The 16,400-nt window shown below is 35.7% G+C and overlaps 1 protein-coding gene across 1 annotated transcript; it reads left to right on the top strand.

Annotated features, from left to right (window-relative positions):
• The first annotated feature begins 1,086 nt into the window (after positions 1 to 1,086).
• Positions 1,087 to 12,977, top strand: si:dkey-183i3.6 (LAT2 domain-containing protein). Its single transcript, XM_062046568.1, has 10 exons — positions 1,087 to 1,147; positions 9,120 to 9,224; positions 9,410 to 9,452; positions 9,518 to 9,561; positions 9,626 to 9,662; positions 10,464 to 10,480; positions 10,562 to 10,613; positions 12,154 to 12,200; positions 12,274 to 12,336; positions 12,409 to 12,977. The coding sequence occupies exons 2-10, from the start codon at positions 9,122 to 9,124 to the stop codon at positions 12,492 to 12,494; spliced, it is 492 nt and encodes a 163-aa protein (XP_061902552.1). The 5' UTR covers positions 1,087 to 1,147; positions 9,120 to 9,121; the 3' UTR covers positions 12,495 to 12,977.
• The last annotated feature ends 3,423 nt before the right edge of the window (positions 12,978 to 16,400 follow it).

Genomic DNA, 16,400 nt, shown 5'->3' on the forward strand with positions numbered 1-16,400 from the left:
TAGCATGCTAGAATGCTAATGTTAGCATGTGTCAAATACCTACTCGTGACTCAGATGTGTTCAGCTGTAAAAATGGCTAAAAAAGCTAGCATGCTAGAATGCTAACGGTTAGCATGTATCAAGTACCAAGTCATGACTCTTAGGTGTTCTGCTGTAAAATTGGCTAAAAACAATAAAAGATAGCATGCTAATGTTAGCATGTGTGAAATACCAAGTCATCACTCTGAAGTGTTCGGCTGTAAAATTGGCAAAAAAAAGTTAGCATGTCTCAAGTACCAAGTCATTACTCTGAGGTGTTCTGCTGTAAAATTGGCACAAAAAAAAGTTAGCATGCTAGAATGCTAATGTTAGCATGTCTCAAACATCTACTCGTGACTCAGATGTGTTCAGCTGTAAAAATGGCTAAAAAAGTTAGCATGCTAGAATGCTAACGGCTAGCATGTATCAAGTACCAAGTCATGACTCTTAGGTGTTGTGCTGAAAAATTGGCCGAAAAATAAGTTAGCGTGTGTCAAGTACCAAGTTATACAAGTCAGAAAATTGGCTACAAAAATTTAGCGTGCTAATCTTAGCATGCTAACAGTTAACATGTGCCAAGTACCCAGTTATATGAGTCCGAGGGGTTCCGCTGCAAAATTGGCTAAAAATGTTAGCATGCTAATGCTAGTAATGCTGCCTGAGGCTGAGCCAATCAGTGGCCACGATACTGAACAGCGTATTCTGATTGCTTTGGTCTGGTCTGGTGGCCATTACTATTGTAGTGTTGGTAGTTTGAGTTCATTTAGCCATTTTTAAGCTTGAAAATGCTTCATTTATCGCCACTTCTTTTTTTTCTTTTTTACTGATAGCACAATGTGGATGTGTTTAGATAGTTTAGCATACACTGAGTAAAAGCAAGGCAAAGTAACTGTAATGGATTACATTCCGTTTCAACGATGCCGACCAAGCAGCAGAGAATAAAGAACTGTAGTTGACACTGAGCTTCCCACAGGGGGAGACTTTGCGTGCCCACTCGGGTTATTTTCACGCTGGTGCGTGTTGCCGTCTTGTCTCCGGTGTGACGGATGTGAAAATGTTGAGAGGAAACTCGCACACTTCACTGCTGATGTTGTCTCAGGCAGGAAGGAGGGCAGCTGGACCACCGAAGGTAATCACGGTTGTTACTTGTCTACTTTTTGTGTAGTGTATTATCAATATGTGTAGGCTATAATAAACACAAGCATCTGTTTTGTTGTTGCAAATAATCATTCACTTTGAATTTAATGGCAGCAACACATTGCAAAAAAGTTGGCACAGGGGCATTTTTACCACTGTGTTACATGGCCTTTCCTTTTAACAACACTCAGTAAATGTTTGGGAACTGAGGAGACCAATTTTTGAAGCTTTTCAGGTAACATTCTTTCCCATTCTTGCTTGATGTACAGCTTAAGTTGTTCAACAGTCCGAGGTCTCCGTTGTCGTATTTTAGGCTTCATAATGCGCCACACATTTTCAATGGACTACAGGCAGGCCAGTCTCTTTTACTATGAAGCCACGCTGTTGTAACACGTGGCTTGGCATTGTCTTGCTGAAATAAGCAGGGGCGTCCATGGTAACGTTGCTTGGATGGCAACATATGTTGCTCCAAAACCTGTATGTACCTTTCAGCATTAATGGTGCCTTCACAGATGTGTAAGTTACCCACGCCTTGGGCACTAATACACCCCCATATCATCACAGATGCTGGCTTATGAACTTTGCGCCTCAAACAGTCCGGATGGTTCTTTTCCTCTTTGTTCCGGAGGACAGTTTCCAAAAACATTTTGAAATGTGGACTCGTCAGACCACAGAACACTTTTCCACTTTGCATCAGTCCATCTTAGATAAGCTCGGGCCCAGCGAAGCCGGCGGCGTTTCCGGGTGTTGTTGATAAATGGCTTTCGCTTTGCATAGTAGAGTTTTAACTTGCACTTACAGATGTAGTGACAAACTGTAGTTACTGACAGTGGTTTTCTGAAGTGTTCCTGAGCCCATGTGGCGATATCTTTTACACACTGATGTCGCTTTTTGATGCAATACCGCCTGAGGGATCGAAGGTTACGAGCATTCAATGTTGGTTTCCAGATTCTCTGAACCTTCCAGTTGGAACATTAAATATCTTGTCTTTGCAGGCGATTCAATTGAATATAAGTTGAAAAGGATTTGCAAATCATTGTATTCTGTTTTTATTTACCATTTACTTACTGCCAACTACTTACTACCAACTTCACTGGTTTTAAGTTTGGTATATTTATTAGAATTATTTTAGGTAATTAACTGAATTTATTAAATCAATGTTTAAAAATTATTCAAATGGTAATAATATTTCAATTAATTTATTCGTTTTATATTTGTAAAATCTAAAACATTTGGTTTTCATATAAAATGTATTCAATTTTAACATTTTATGTTATATTTTTGATGATATTAATATTGTTTAAAGTAATAATTCAATGTATTTATGATCATAATTAGCTTTATTAGAATTATTTTAAGTAATTAACTCAATGTATTAAATCAAGGTTAAAAATCATTTAAATGGATGTCATGAAAACATGTTAATAATATTTCAATTAATTTATTATTTTTATATTTTTAAAATCGAAAACATTTGATGTTCATATAAAATGTATTATTTTAAATTTTTTATGTTATATTAGTTTTGTTTAAAGCAATAATTTTATGTATTTAATGTGTGCATTTTTAACATTTTGTTATATTTTTGCTTATAATAGTTTTGTTTAAAGTAATAATGTATTTATGATCATAATTAGGTTTATTACAATTATTTTAAGAAAAAAAACCTAACGTATTAAATCAATGTCATAAAATAAATTAAAATTGATGTCATAAAAACTGCATTCATTCTTTTTATGATTTCAAAATTTAAAACATTTGATTTTCATATAAAATGTATTTATTTTCACCATTTTATGTTATATTTTTGATTATGTTAGTTTTGTTTAAAGTAATCATGTAATGTATTTATCATCATAATTAGCTTTATTAAGTTATTTTAAGTAATTAAGTCAATGTATTAAATCAAGGTTAAAAATTATTTAAATGGATGTCATGAAAACGTGTTAAAAATATTTCAATTAATTTAGTCTTTTTATATTTTTAAAATCGAAAACATTTGATTTTAATATACAATTTATTATTTTCAACATTTTATGTTTTATTTTTTATTATATTAGTTTTGTTTAAAGTAATAATTTAATGTGTTTTGATTGATTGAGACTTTTATTAGTAGGTTGCACAGTGCAGTACATATTCCGTACAACTGACCACTAAATGGTAACACCCCAATAAGTTTTTCAACTTGTTTAAGTCGGGGTCCACTTAAATTGATTCATGATACAGATATATACTATCAGATATATACTATCATCATAATACAGTCATCACACAAGATAATCATCTGGGTATATACATTGAATTATTTACATTGAGTTATTTACATTATTTACAATCCGGGGTGTGGGATGTGGAGGGGGGGGGTTAGGTTTGGTTGTTATCATCACTTCAGTCATCAACAATTGAGAACAGAGAAATGGAGAAATGGACATTGAAACAGTGTAGGTCTGACTTGGTAGGATATGTACAGCAAGTAGTGGAAAGAGAGAGAGAGATCAGAAAGCATAAGAAAAAGTATCTACATTTGTTTATTAACAATCCGGGGAGGGTGTTAGTTTAGGGTTGAAGTTGCCTGGCGGTGTACTTTTATTGCGGTTTTGAAGGAGGATAGAGATGCCCTTTCTTTTACACCTGTTGGGAGCGCATTCCATATGGATGTGGCATAGAAAGAGAATGAGTTAAGACCTTTGTTAGTTCGGAATCTGGGTTTAACGTGGTTAGTGGAGCTCCCCCTGGTGTTGTGGTTATGGCGGTCATTTACGTTAAGGAAGTAGTTTGACATGTACTTCGGTATCAGGGAGGTGTAGCGGATTTTATAGACCAGGCTCAGTGCAAGTTGTTTTACTCTGTCCTCCACCCTGAGCCAGCCCACTTACGAGTGAGGTGGGATCTGGGGTGGAGGTCTAGAAGTAATCGGACTAGCTTGTTCTGGGATGTTTGGAGTTTAGATTTGAGGGTTTTGGAGGTGATGGGGTACCAGGAGGTGCATGCGTAATCGAAAAAGGGTTGAACGAGAGTTCTCGCTAGAATCCTCAAGGTGCTTTTGTTGACCAGAGAGGAGATTCTATAGAGAAATCTCGTTCGTTGGTTGACCTTTTTGATTACCTTGGTTGCCATTTTATCACAGGAAAGATTAGCCTGTAGAATGGAACCTAGGTAGGTGACCTCATCTTTCCTGGTGATAACAATGTCACCAACTTTTATGGTGAAGTCATTGACTTTCTTAAAGGCCTACTGAAATGAATTTTTTTTATTTAAACGGGGATAGCAGATCTATTCTATGTGTCATACTTGATCATTTCGCGATATTGCCATATTTTTGCTGAAAGGATTTAGTATAGAACAACGACGATAAAGATTGCAACTTTTGGTATCTGATAAAAAAAAGGCTTGCACCTACCGGAAGTAGCGTGAAGTAGTCAATTGAACATATACGCAAAGTTCCCTATTGTTTACAATGATGGCCGCATGAAGTGAGAGAGATTCGGACCGAGAAAGCGACAATTTCCCCATTAATTTCAGCGAGGATGAAAGATTTGTGGATGAGTAAAGTGCAAGTGAAGGACTAGTGGGGAGTTGAAGCTATTCAGATAGGGAAGATGCTGTGAGAGCCGGGGGTGACCTGATATTCAGCTGGGAATGACTACAACAGTAAATAAACACAAGACATATATATACTCTATTAGCCACAACACAACCAGGCTTATATTTAATATGCCACAAATTAATCCTGCATAAAAACACCTGCGTGTTTGTTATGCTAGCTCCTAGCTCCTCTGCTAGCTCCTAGCTCCATAGAACACGCCAATACAATTCAAACACCCGATCAACACACACAATCACTCAGCCCAAAAGACCGTTCACCTAACCCAAGGTTCATAAAGCTTATATATTTAAAAAAAGTTACGTACGTGACGCGCACATACGGTCAAGTTATCGAATGTTTAGCAGCCAAGGCTGCATACTCACGGTACCTGATATTCAGCTGGGAATGACTACAACAGTAAATAAACACAAGACATATATATACTCTATTAGCCACAACACAACCAGGCTTATATTTAATATGCCACAAATTAATCCTGCATAATAACACCTGCGTGTTTGTTATGCTAGCTCCTAGCTCCTCTGCTAGCTCCTAGCTCCATAGAACACGCCAATACAATTCAAACACCCGATCAACACACACAATCACTCAGCCCAAAAGACCGTTCACCTAACCCAAGGTTCATAAAGCTTATATATTTTTAAAAAGTTACGTACGTGACGCGCACGTACGGTACGGTACGTGTTATGCTAGCTCCTAGCTCCTCTGCTAGCTCCTAGCTCCATAGAACACGCCAATACAATTCAAACACATGATCAACACACACAATCACTCAGCCCAAAAGACCGTTCACCTAACCCAAGGTTCATAAAGCTTATATATTTAAAAAAAAGTTACGTACATACGCAAAAAAAAGCCAAAGCTGCATACTCACAGTAGCACGTCTGCGTCTTTGTCATCCAAATCAAAGTAATCCTGGTAAGAGTCTGTGTTGTCCCAGTTCTCTACAGGCGTCTGTGTATCCAAATCAAAAGTCCTCCTGGTTAGAGTCTCTGTTATCCGAGTTCTTCCATCTTGACTGCATCTTTCGGGAATGTAAACAAAGAAGCGCCGGCTGTGTACTGTTGTGGCTGACTACGTTCGAAAAATACGTCCATTTCGCACCGACAACTTTCTTCTTTGCTTGCTCGGCTTCCTTCTCCATAATGCAATGAACATGATTGAAACAGATTCACGAACACAGATGTCCAGAATACTGTGGAATTATGAAATGAAAACAGAGCTTTTTCGTATCGGCTTCAATGTGGAAGGCATACCCGTGTTCGCCGGGCTACGTCACACGCATACGTCATCCTCAGAGGCGTTTCGAACCGGAAGTTTAGCGGCAAATTTAAAATGTCACTTTATAAGTTAACCCGGCCGTATTGGCATGTGTTATAATGTTAAGATTTCATCATTGATATATAAACTATCAGACTGCGTGGTCGGTAGTAGTGGGTTTCAGTAGGCCTTTAAGGTTGATGTGGGACCCAAACAGGATGGATTCCGTTTTACCCAAGTTTATTGTCAGAGAGCCAGGTGCAAGTTCTACAGAGTTTAGCACTGAGGATTTTCTCCACCTGTGACTTGTCCCTGTCTGATACCAGCAAGGCCGAGTCATCCGCAAACAAGAACAATTCACAGTCGCATGCTGATGACATGTCGTTTATGTATATTAGGAACAGTAAAGGCCCTAATATACTGCCTTGGGGGACTCCACAGCTCACCGAGAGGGGGGGGACACGGTGCCGTTCACCTCTACCACCTGCTCCCTCCCCTCCAAGTAAGATTGCATCCAGCTCGATGAGGTTTTGTCAAATCCGATTGCTCTGAGCTTATCCAACAGTATAGCGTGGTTAATGGTGTCAAAGGCCTTCTGAAGGTCCAGCATGACCATGCCGCAGTATTTGCCCGCGTCCACCTCATGTTTGATGTGGTCGGTCAGATAAAGGAGGCATGTGTCAGTGGAGTGGTTAGTTCTGAAGCCGGATTGGAATTTGTACATGAGTTTATTGGTGGCAAGGTAACTATCGACCTGTTCATAAACTATTTTCTCCATTACTTTCGAAATGGAACTGAGAATAGAAACAAGTCGGTAGTTGCCAGGTTCCAATTTGCTTCCTTTTTTAAAGAGCGGAGTTACTCTTGTTATCTTAAAATCTTTTGGTACTTGGCCTTGTGAAATTGAGAGGTTTGTTATGGGCGTGATGATTGGGGCGATGGTGGAGGCAGAGTCCCTGAAGAATCTGGAGGGGATATTGTCAAGGCCGGTGGCCTTGTTTGGGTGGAGCGCGCTCAATTTTTTTAAGCACCTCATCAGCTGTGACCATTTCTAATTTGAAATCGTTGTTGGATATTCCTAGCTTTCTGTAGAAGGCTTTAATGTGTTCTACACCAAAGCGACCAGAGTGGTGGGACAGCTTGTTGACAAGAGTTGTGGCTATGCTGGTGAAAAAGGTGTTAAGTCTGCTTGCAACCTCCATTTTGTCTGTAATGAGGGAGTCGCCCTCCTTGATGCTGATGTTGGTGAGTCTGGTTTTAAGTTTTTGGCTGCAACCGGGAAGCTGATTGTTGAGGATTTTCCAGAGCTCACGTGGCTTATTCGTGTTTTCCTCTATTTTGTCGTTAATGTAATTTTTTTTTAAGGATTTAGTCAGGTTGGTTGTCTTATTTCTTAATTTATTGCATTGCTTTTTGAGAGTTGAAAGGAGTAATTTGAGGTTATTATTGGCTTGTTTATCTACTTCTGTTTTACACTTTTGGTATTCGGAGTATTTTCTGTCTCTGTCTTTTATGGCAGCTAATAGGTCCGTTAATGTATGCATTCTCAACATTTTGTTATATTTTTGCTTATATTAGTATTGTTTAAAGTAATAATTTAATGTATTTATGATCATAATAAACGTTATTGTAATTATTTTAAGTAATAAACTTAGTGTATTAAATCAATGTTATAAAATAAATTAAATTGATGTCATAAAAACATGTTAATAATATTTCAATGTATTTATTCTTTTTATGATTTCAAAATTTAAAACATTAGATTTTCATATAAAATGTGTTTATTTTCAACATTTTATGTTATATATTATATTAGTTTTGTTTAAAGTAATATTTTAATGTATTTATGATCATAATTAGCTTTATTAAAATTATTTTAAGTTATACATTTAATGTATTATATCAATGTTCAAAAATAATTTTAATTGATTTTTTATTAAAAACATGTCAATAATATTTCAATTTATGTATTCTTTTTATATTTTCAAAATCTATAACATTTGATTTTCATGTAAAATGTCTTTTCAACATTTTTTGTTATATTTTTGATTGTATTAACATTGTTTAAAGTAATAATTCAATGTATTTTTTTACCTCATTTGAAAAAAATCATACTAATAATGTTTTAATTAAATTATTTATTATATATATTTTTAATTTTAAAACAGTGTATTTGTATTTTGTATAAAATATATTTATTGTCAACATGTCATGTTATATTTTTGATTGCATCAGTAGTGTTCGACGTAGTTAATTTAATGTCATTTCCGTTTTTACCTCATTTGAAAAAAAACGCATTTTCTTTTAATTAAACTAATTATGTATATCTTATAATCCAAAACAGTGTATTTTATGTAAAACATATTTACTTTCAACATTTCACGTGACCCCGAGAGGGACAAGCGGTAAAAAATGGATGGGTGCTATATATTTTCATGATATTAGTATTGTTTCAAGGTAATTCATTGGAGAAAATCTTATTATTTTAATTACACTGTTTACATTTATATGTTTAAATCTCAGTTTATTTCTATTTTCTATAAAATGTATTCATTTTCATATATTGTGTATATATTGTGTTGAAAACTTTTTTATTTAATCAAAAACACTTGATTAAATTTTGAAATGCTAAATGTATTTATTTTTAGACAAAAATTAGTATTTGTTAAGGGAGAATAGCTTTTGTATTGTATATATACATAAATATACATATACATATATATAAACACACATATATATATATAAACACACATATATATATATATATATATATATATATATATATATATATATATATATATATATATATATATATATATATATATATATATATATACATATATATGTGTATATATGTACATATATACACATATATATGTACATATATACACACATATATGTATATACACACACACATATATATATATATACATATATATATACACATATATATATATATGTATAAAGTATATAGCTTGAAATGCTTTACTGCTGTGTTCTTGTGTTTGACCACAATCTTTATGAAGCGGTTTTTTGTTCAGCCACATCCTGTTCATTTGAGAAAAGGGTGCAGTTGTGTGTCCTGTGCTGCTTTCAGACATGCTGGGAAATTTCAGTGTCCAGTGTGCTTTACCGACAGCTGCGTCGCTGAGTCTGCTGAGTCTTCTGTGTCTTCTGTGTCTGCGATGTAAAAAGAAGTCCAGTAAGTGACGGTCCAATCAAAAGCCTAAACACAGGGCAGTCTCTTTCATTGTGTCCATGACCTGCGGCGTACCCCAGGGGTCAATCCTAAGTCCCATATGTAGAGTTATAAAGTATGTTGTTGTTGTTACTATACTGCACGTGTGATCAAATCCTGTCTTGTGTGTGCCCGTACACTTCCTGCAGAGACCATACACGAGGAAACTCAAGTATACGACACGCAGACATTGTGAGTACACCGTATGTACATTCTGTCCCACATTGTGACGCGTGTACGCTCTGACGTGTCCGCAGCCATCGAGGGGGCAGCAGGTTCGCTGTCGTGCGCTCAAAAACAGGTCAGTCCTGTCATGGGAATTTATTTCTTCTTCCATATTTACTACTTTTTCTTGCATTTTCCAGTCACCAGAGTCAACCAAATGACCCCACGTGACTCCAAGTATGTATTACTTTATGTACAAATACTATTCATTTACCCCACGTGACCCCAAGTATGTATTACTTTATGTACAAATACTATTCATTTACCCCACATGACCCCAAGTATGTATTACTTTATGTACAAATACTATTCATTTACCCCACGTGACCCCAAGTATGTATTACTTTATGTACAAATACTATTCATTTACCCCACATGACCCCAAGTATGTATTACTTTATGTACAAATACTATTCATTTACCCCACATGACCCCAAGTATGTATTACTTTATGTACAAATACTATTCATTTACCCCACATGACCCCAAGTATGTATTACTTTATGTACAAATACTATTCATTTACCCCACATGACCCCAAGTATGTATTACTTTATGTACAAATACTATTCATTTACCCCACATGACCCCAAGTATGTATTACTTTATGTACAAATACTATTCATTTACCCCACGTGACCCCAAGTATGTATTACTTTATGTACAAATACTATTCATTTACCCCACATGACCCCAAGTATGTAGTAGTTTATGTACAAATACTATTCATTTACCCCACATGACCCCAAGTATGTATTACTTTATGTACAAATACTATTCATTTACCCCACATGACCCCAAGTATGTAGTAGTTTATATACAAATACTATTCATTTACCCCACATGACCCCAAGTATGTATTACTTTATGTACAAATACTATTCATTTACCCCACATGACCCCAAGTATGTAGTAGTTTATGTACAAATACTATTCATTTCAAAGCAAAGGTCAATTATGTTTGTTTCTGTTTTCCAGCGCTGACTGTTATTCAGGTGACTTTTGCAAAATAATTCTTAATTAATTTTGTTAATGTTATTGTTGTTTGAAAATCTGCACTTTATTTATGCCAACAGCTGTTTATTTAAATGATGCATCACCGTCGAGAAGCTGGGAGCATATTTATGTGTAAGTGTGTCCTTATAAAGCATATTTATGTGTAAGTGTGTCCTTATAAAGCATATTTATGTGTAAGTGTGTCCTTATAAAGCATATTTATGTGTAAGTGTGTCCTTATAAAGCATATTTATGTGTAAGTGTGTCCTTATAAAGCATATTTATGTGTAAGTGTGTCCTTATAAAGCATATTTATGTGTAAGTGTGTCCTTATAAAGCATATTTATGTGTAAGTGTGTCCTTATAAAGCATATTTATGTGTAAGTGTGTCCTTATAAAGCATATTTATGTGTAAGTGTGTCCTTATAAAGCATATTTATGTGTAAGTGTGTCCTTATAAAGCATATTTATGTGTAAGTATGTCCTTAAAAAGCATATTTATGTGTCATTATGTCTTTATAAAGCATGTTTATGAGTAAGTGTGTCCTTATAAAGCATATTTATGTGTCATTGTCTTTATAAATCATATTCATGCGTAAGTGTGTTCTTATAAAGCATATTTATGTGTTATGTCCTTATAAAGCATATTTATGTGTCATTATGTCTTTATAAATCATATTCATGCGTAAGTGTGTTCTTATGAAGCATATTTATGTGTTATGTCCTTATAAAGCATATTTATGTGTGTGTTCTTGAAAAGCATATTTATGCGTAAGTGTGTTTTTATAAAGCACATTTATGTGTCGCAATGTCCTTATATAACATATTAACGTGTAAGTATGTCCTTATAAAGCATATTTATGTGTATGTCCTTATAAAGCATATTAACGTGTAAGTATGTCCTTATAAAGCATATTTATGTGTCATTATGTCTTTATAAAGCATATTTGTGTGTAAGTGTGTCCTTATAAAGCATAAATAATGTGTAAGTATGTTTTTTTTTTAAAATATTTATGCGTGTGTTTTTAAAAGGCATATGTATGTGTCATTATGTCTTTAAAAAGCATATTTATGTGTCATTATGTCTTTATAAAGCATATTTATGTGTCATTATGTCTTTATAAAGCATATTTATGTGTCATTATGTCTTTATAAAGCATATTTGTGTCATTATGTCTTTATAAAGCATATTTATGTGTCATTATGTCTTTATAAATCATATTCATGCATAAGTGTGTTCTTATAAAGCATATTTATGTGTTATGTCCTTATAAAGCATATTTATGTGTTATGTCCTTATGAAGCATATTTATGTGTTATGTCCTTATAAAGCATATTTATGTGTTATGTCCTTATAAAGCATATTTGTGTCATGTCCTTATAAAGCATATTTATGTGTTATGTCCTTATAAAGCATATTTATGTGTCCTTATAAAGCATATTTATGTGTCATGTCCTTATAAAGCATATTTATGTGTTATGTCCTTATAAAGCATATTTATGTGTTATGTCCTTATAAAGCATATTTATGTGTCCTTATAAAACATATTTATGTGTCCTTATAAAGCATATTTATGTGTTATGTCCTTATAAAACATATTTATATGTCTTTATAAAGCATATTCAAGTGTTATGTCCTTGTGAATCACATTTATGTATTTTGTGTGTGCAGGAATCCTCTCCCCATGCCGGTGTATGAAAATGACGCGAGGACAAAAGGTAAGCAGGTGCTGCTCCACACAAAAACAAGAAGGAACTCTCCTGATTGGTGGTTTGATGTTCACGTCCTCAGATGCTCACCAGCTCTTGATGGGCGACTACGAAAACGTTCCCGCAGCGGCGCCCAAAAGCGACGGTACTAACGCTCACAATGCATTCCCAGATCCCTTTTTCCATTTCTAACGTTCCGAACCCGATCCCCGCCTAGACGACGACTACGAGAACTCTGAGTTCTTGGCACAAACAGCTCAGGGCGGTGAGGACACGCTCGCCACTTGCGCGCTCTTTTTGTAGGACGGACGTCCATGTTGACGCTTTTCTCCCGCGCCCGGGTGTCGCCTTCTACGCCGTGGAAGGGGAAGCCTGCAGCTGACGTGGACGACATGGACTCGGTCTATACATTCGCCACCGAGCCCTGTTAACACATTATCACGGGACTGTTGATCGTGGCTCGCCGTTACAACGCCGCTACTTAACGCAGCTCGCACACACCTGGTCTGCCAGAGCATAAGAGGACGTGGCGACTTTGTTGCTATATTTATTCAGTATTCTCTTTGACCTGAATGGAATGAAGAATTTTGATATTAAAAGCAACAAAAAAGGTAAATGTCCTTTTCATGTTTACTATTTGGCCTATTGATCATATGTGCACGTTTCATATTCCTTTCTGCACGGATGTTGTTTTTAAAAAAATGATTTTTAATCCATCGGATAACAGTATCAGTGCAGCGTCGATACAGCTGGTGATTGTGCCACACACTCACTTACACATCACATTTGTACCAATAGAACTTTTTAATTTCCAATTTTTGGAGCTTTTGGTGTTGGCCAATATTAGCATGAATCATAGTACGTATATTTTTTAAACATGTTGTAGTGCCCGCAAGGGACAAGCGGTAGAAAATGGACGGATGGATGGAATTTTAGAAAAGGTTTGCTCAAGTCAAAGAGTCAAAGAGAGAACAATGGTAGGTATGACAAACACTAACCTATTTACTATTCACCGTCTGGAATGGATTTATGCTGTCTTTAAGTTGGAGTGGTATTTGTTTTTTTTTTGGCATCACCTAGAGCAGGGGTGTCAAACTCAATCTACTCCCAAGTGGGCCGGACTGGTAAAATTACGGCACGATAACTTAAAAATAAAGACAACTTCAGATTGTTTTCTTTGTTTACAAATAGAACAAGCACATTCTGGAAATGTACAAATCATAATGTTGTTAATAATAATACATTTTATTTGGTATAGCGCTTTTCAGTGTACTCAAATTTAAATATAAAACAGTTCAAAGTAATAATAAAAAATACAGGAAATATAAAAGCATTGTAAAATACATATGTTGGGTTTAAAATTTTTTTTTACACTTACATGTTGCGGTTAATAGTATTCTATCTTTATTTGTCGTTATTTATACTTTCTGAATAAATTATGTGGTAATGTTCATCAGTCAACTCATTGGTGTTAATTTTCAAACCATCAAGATAAAAAAAATTATATCAAAATCAAATGACAGGATGTTATTTATGTAGTTTGATCATTTTCCTCAACTGGTGCACTAACATCATGTGGTTTATTTTATTTATTTATTTTTACATATGTAGCATCATCTACAAAGATACAAAGAATTGCTATTGTGACATCTAGTGGACACATTTAGAACAGCTGTTTTTTTTTTCATTCAAAAATTTTGGCTCATTTTTATACGCGGGCCGGATAAAACCTGTTCGCGGGCCGTACGTTTGACACCCCTGACCTAGAGGATGCAATAACTCATGACTCGGTAAGATGCGGACACGTTTGTTACTGGATGCCTTTTAATATCCTGCCTTGAAGCCTTTGCACATGCAAGTAATATGCAACTAGAACTACTTAATATGTGTTTATATTGACAAATGTGCTGTTTTAGACTGCAATATTGTTCAATGAAGGACATTTATTACTAGGGGTGGGAATTTTGGGCACCCAACGATTCGATTCGATCCGATTACTGGGTTGACGATTCGATTCAGTCGAATCTTGATTCAAAGCGATTCCAGAAAAGTATTATTTGGTCTAATATTTGTAATGATACTTTTTTCAAAACAGGTTACAGGTTAGAAATGCTCATTCTGGTTGCAGGAAGATGGCCGAAAAACAACTTTAAAAAAAGGTATTCTTATAAAAAAAAAAAAAAAGTTAATCGATTTAAAATTTGGATGAATAAAAATCCACATTCAGATGTGAATCGATTTTTTTTGTGCACACCTTATTATTACATGTGTTTAGCTTGTGTGCTATTATGTGCTTAGCTGCTGGCTGCTCGTAGCCTAAACCTAGCATGTTTACCTTTTGTAAAGGACTTGGCTAAAATAGAAGACTAAGTTTACACTGCAGGCCAAATTGGCCAAAATCGATTTTTTTTCTCTCCAGCTGACTGTTTACACTGCAAGTAAAATGTGATCTTTATCAGACTCCAGTGTAAACGCGCATGCGGCATTGACGTCACTTGCATGCGTAAGTGTAACCAAAATAAATTGACCGGATTCTGTAAATGAACAAGGAAGTCGCTGCTGCTACTACAAAATAAAATAAAAGTCAACACCATAGATATGGTTGACACGCCTTAAAAATGAGTGGTTTTTTTACGTGAAAATAAATGAAAGTAATATAATGTATGAATGGATGTATATAGTGTAATATATTTGGGAGGGTTGCAATATTTTAATGGCTGTTAACTAGAGGAGATACAGACATCAGCGTCGACCTACGTTAGCTTTATTTTTCAACTCAGAAGTAAGCAAATACGCCACAACGTAAATGCCGGTCCTTCAACAATCATTATTTCATCAAAATATATATTCCTATATTACATATAGCCTATTTTTTCCCACACTATTGACAAGTCACGCACCGAAAATTTGGCCGTCAAAAAAACACCCCGCTTACCGAAACCGGATGTAGTGCGGAAGTATCCATTTTCGCGGGCAACTGCGTTTTTCCGGCACACACGAGTGACGTAGCTCGCCCAAAGCTGACGAAAAAGTCACTATATATTCCTATATTACAAATAGGCTATTTTTTCCACACTATTGATAAGTCATGCACCGAAAATTTGGCCGTCATAAAAACACGTTGCTTACCGAAACCGGATGTTGTGAGGAAGTATTCATTTCCGCGGGCGACTGCGTCTTTCCGGCGCACACGAGTGACGTAGCTCGCCCAAAGCTGACGAAAAAGTCACATTCAGGTCACATACAGGTCAGATTGCGTTTAGACGGCAGTCACATTTGAAAATATCAGATTCCAAACAGATTTGGACCACCTCCTGATGTGGCCTGAATGTGATGCTAAAAGATCAGATTTGAAGCACTTTGGAGCGTTTAGACCAGACCTGGGCAAATTAAGGCCCGGGGGTTAAACTTTTCAATCTGGCCCGCCGGACATTCACAAATCATTTTTTTTAGATCTTTAAGATGGAAAGTGTAGCTGTGCAGTGATGTTTTCTATTGACCGCAAGTCTTGAACTATACAAAGTATTTCAATGGTTGGAATCTGCGTTTATGGATGATATACCAGTTACTATGGTAATCTAATTAGTTACTATGGTAATCTACGTCACAGCAGCTCAGACGAGGCACCAAGCAGTGTGGGCGGGAAGCGTTTCCACAGACGCGGAAGGAGATTTTCACAACAAAGTTCTAAAGCTTAATGATAAATCATATTGTAGGTGGGTTCATTTTGTACCATTCGCGTTCATATTACACTGTTTGTTGCATTTTTGTTGCGTTTCACTTGATTGTAAAATATACCGATCGAAAGGGGGTGTGACATTCATATTTTGTCAATATCAGTGTTTTATCGTTTATAGAAAAATGTAAAATTCCATTACGTTTTTTAAGGCGGTCTGTCATAACGTTTCTAGCATTCAATCAGACATTAATGTGAGGTTTTGTATTAGTGTTCCTAAAAATAGATATACCGGCCCCCAGACACATTTCCTTCTCTAAATGTGGCCCCCCGAGTCAAAATATTTGCCCAGGCCTGGTTTAGATTGGCAAAAAAAAAAATCAGATCTGTGTCACTTGAGGCCAAAAAAACCTGATTTGGTGTGCAGTGCAAACGGGGCCACGTGTGTCAACTGTCTGTCCATTTTTGCACAAGTAAACATGCTGCAGGACTGCTTGTATCGGACATTATCCATGATATTGTCCTATACTTGT

The sequence above is a fragment of the Entelurus aequoreus genome, linkage group LG05 (genome assembly GCF_033978785.1).
Source record: "Entelurus aequoreus isolate RoL-2023_Sb linkage group LG05, RoL_Eaeq_v1.1, whole genome shotgun sequence".
Lineage (NCBI taxonomy): Eukaryota > Metazoa > Chordata > Actinopteri > Syngnathiformes > Syngnathidae > Entelurus > Entelurus aequoreus.

Coding starts and splice junctions, on each gene's coding strand:
- si:dkey-183i3.6 (XM_062046568.1), top strand. CDS start 9,122: ATGCTGGGAAATTTCAGTGTCCAGTGTGCTTTACCGACAGCTGCGTCG. Junction 9,225..9,409: donor GCGATGTAAAAAGAAGTCCA/GTAAGTGACGGT, acceptor CACTTCCTGCAG/AGACCATACACGAGGAAACT. Junction 9,453..9,517: donor GTATACGACACGCAGACATT/GTGAGTACACCG, acceptor ACGTGTCCGCAG/CCATCGAGGGGGCAGCAGGT.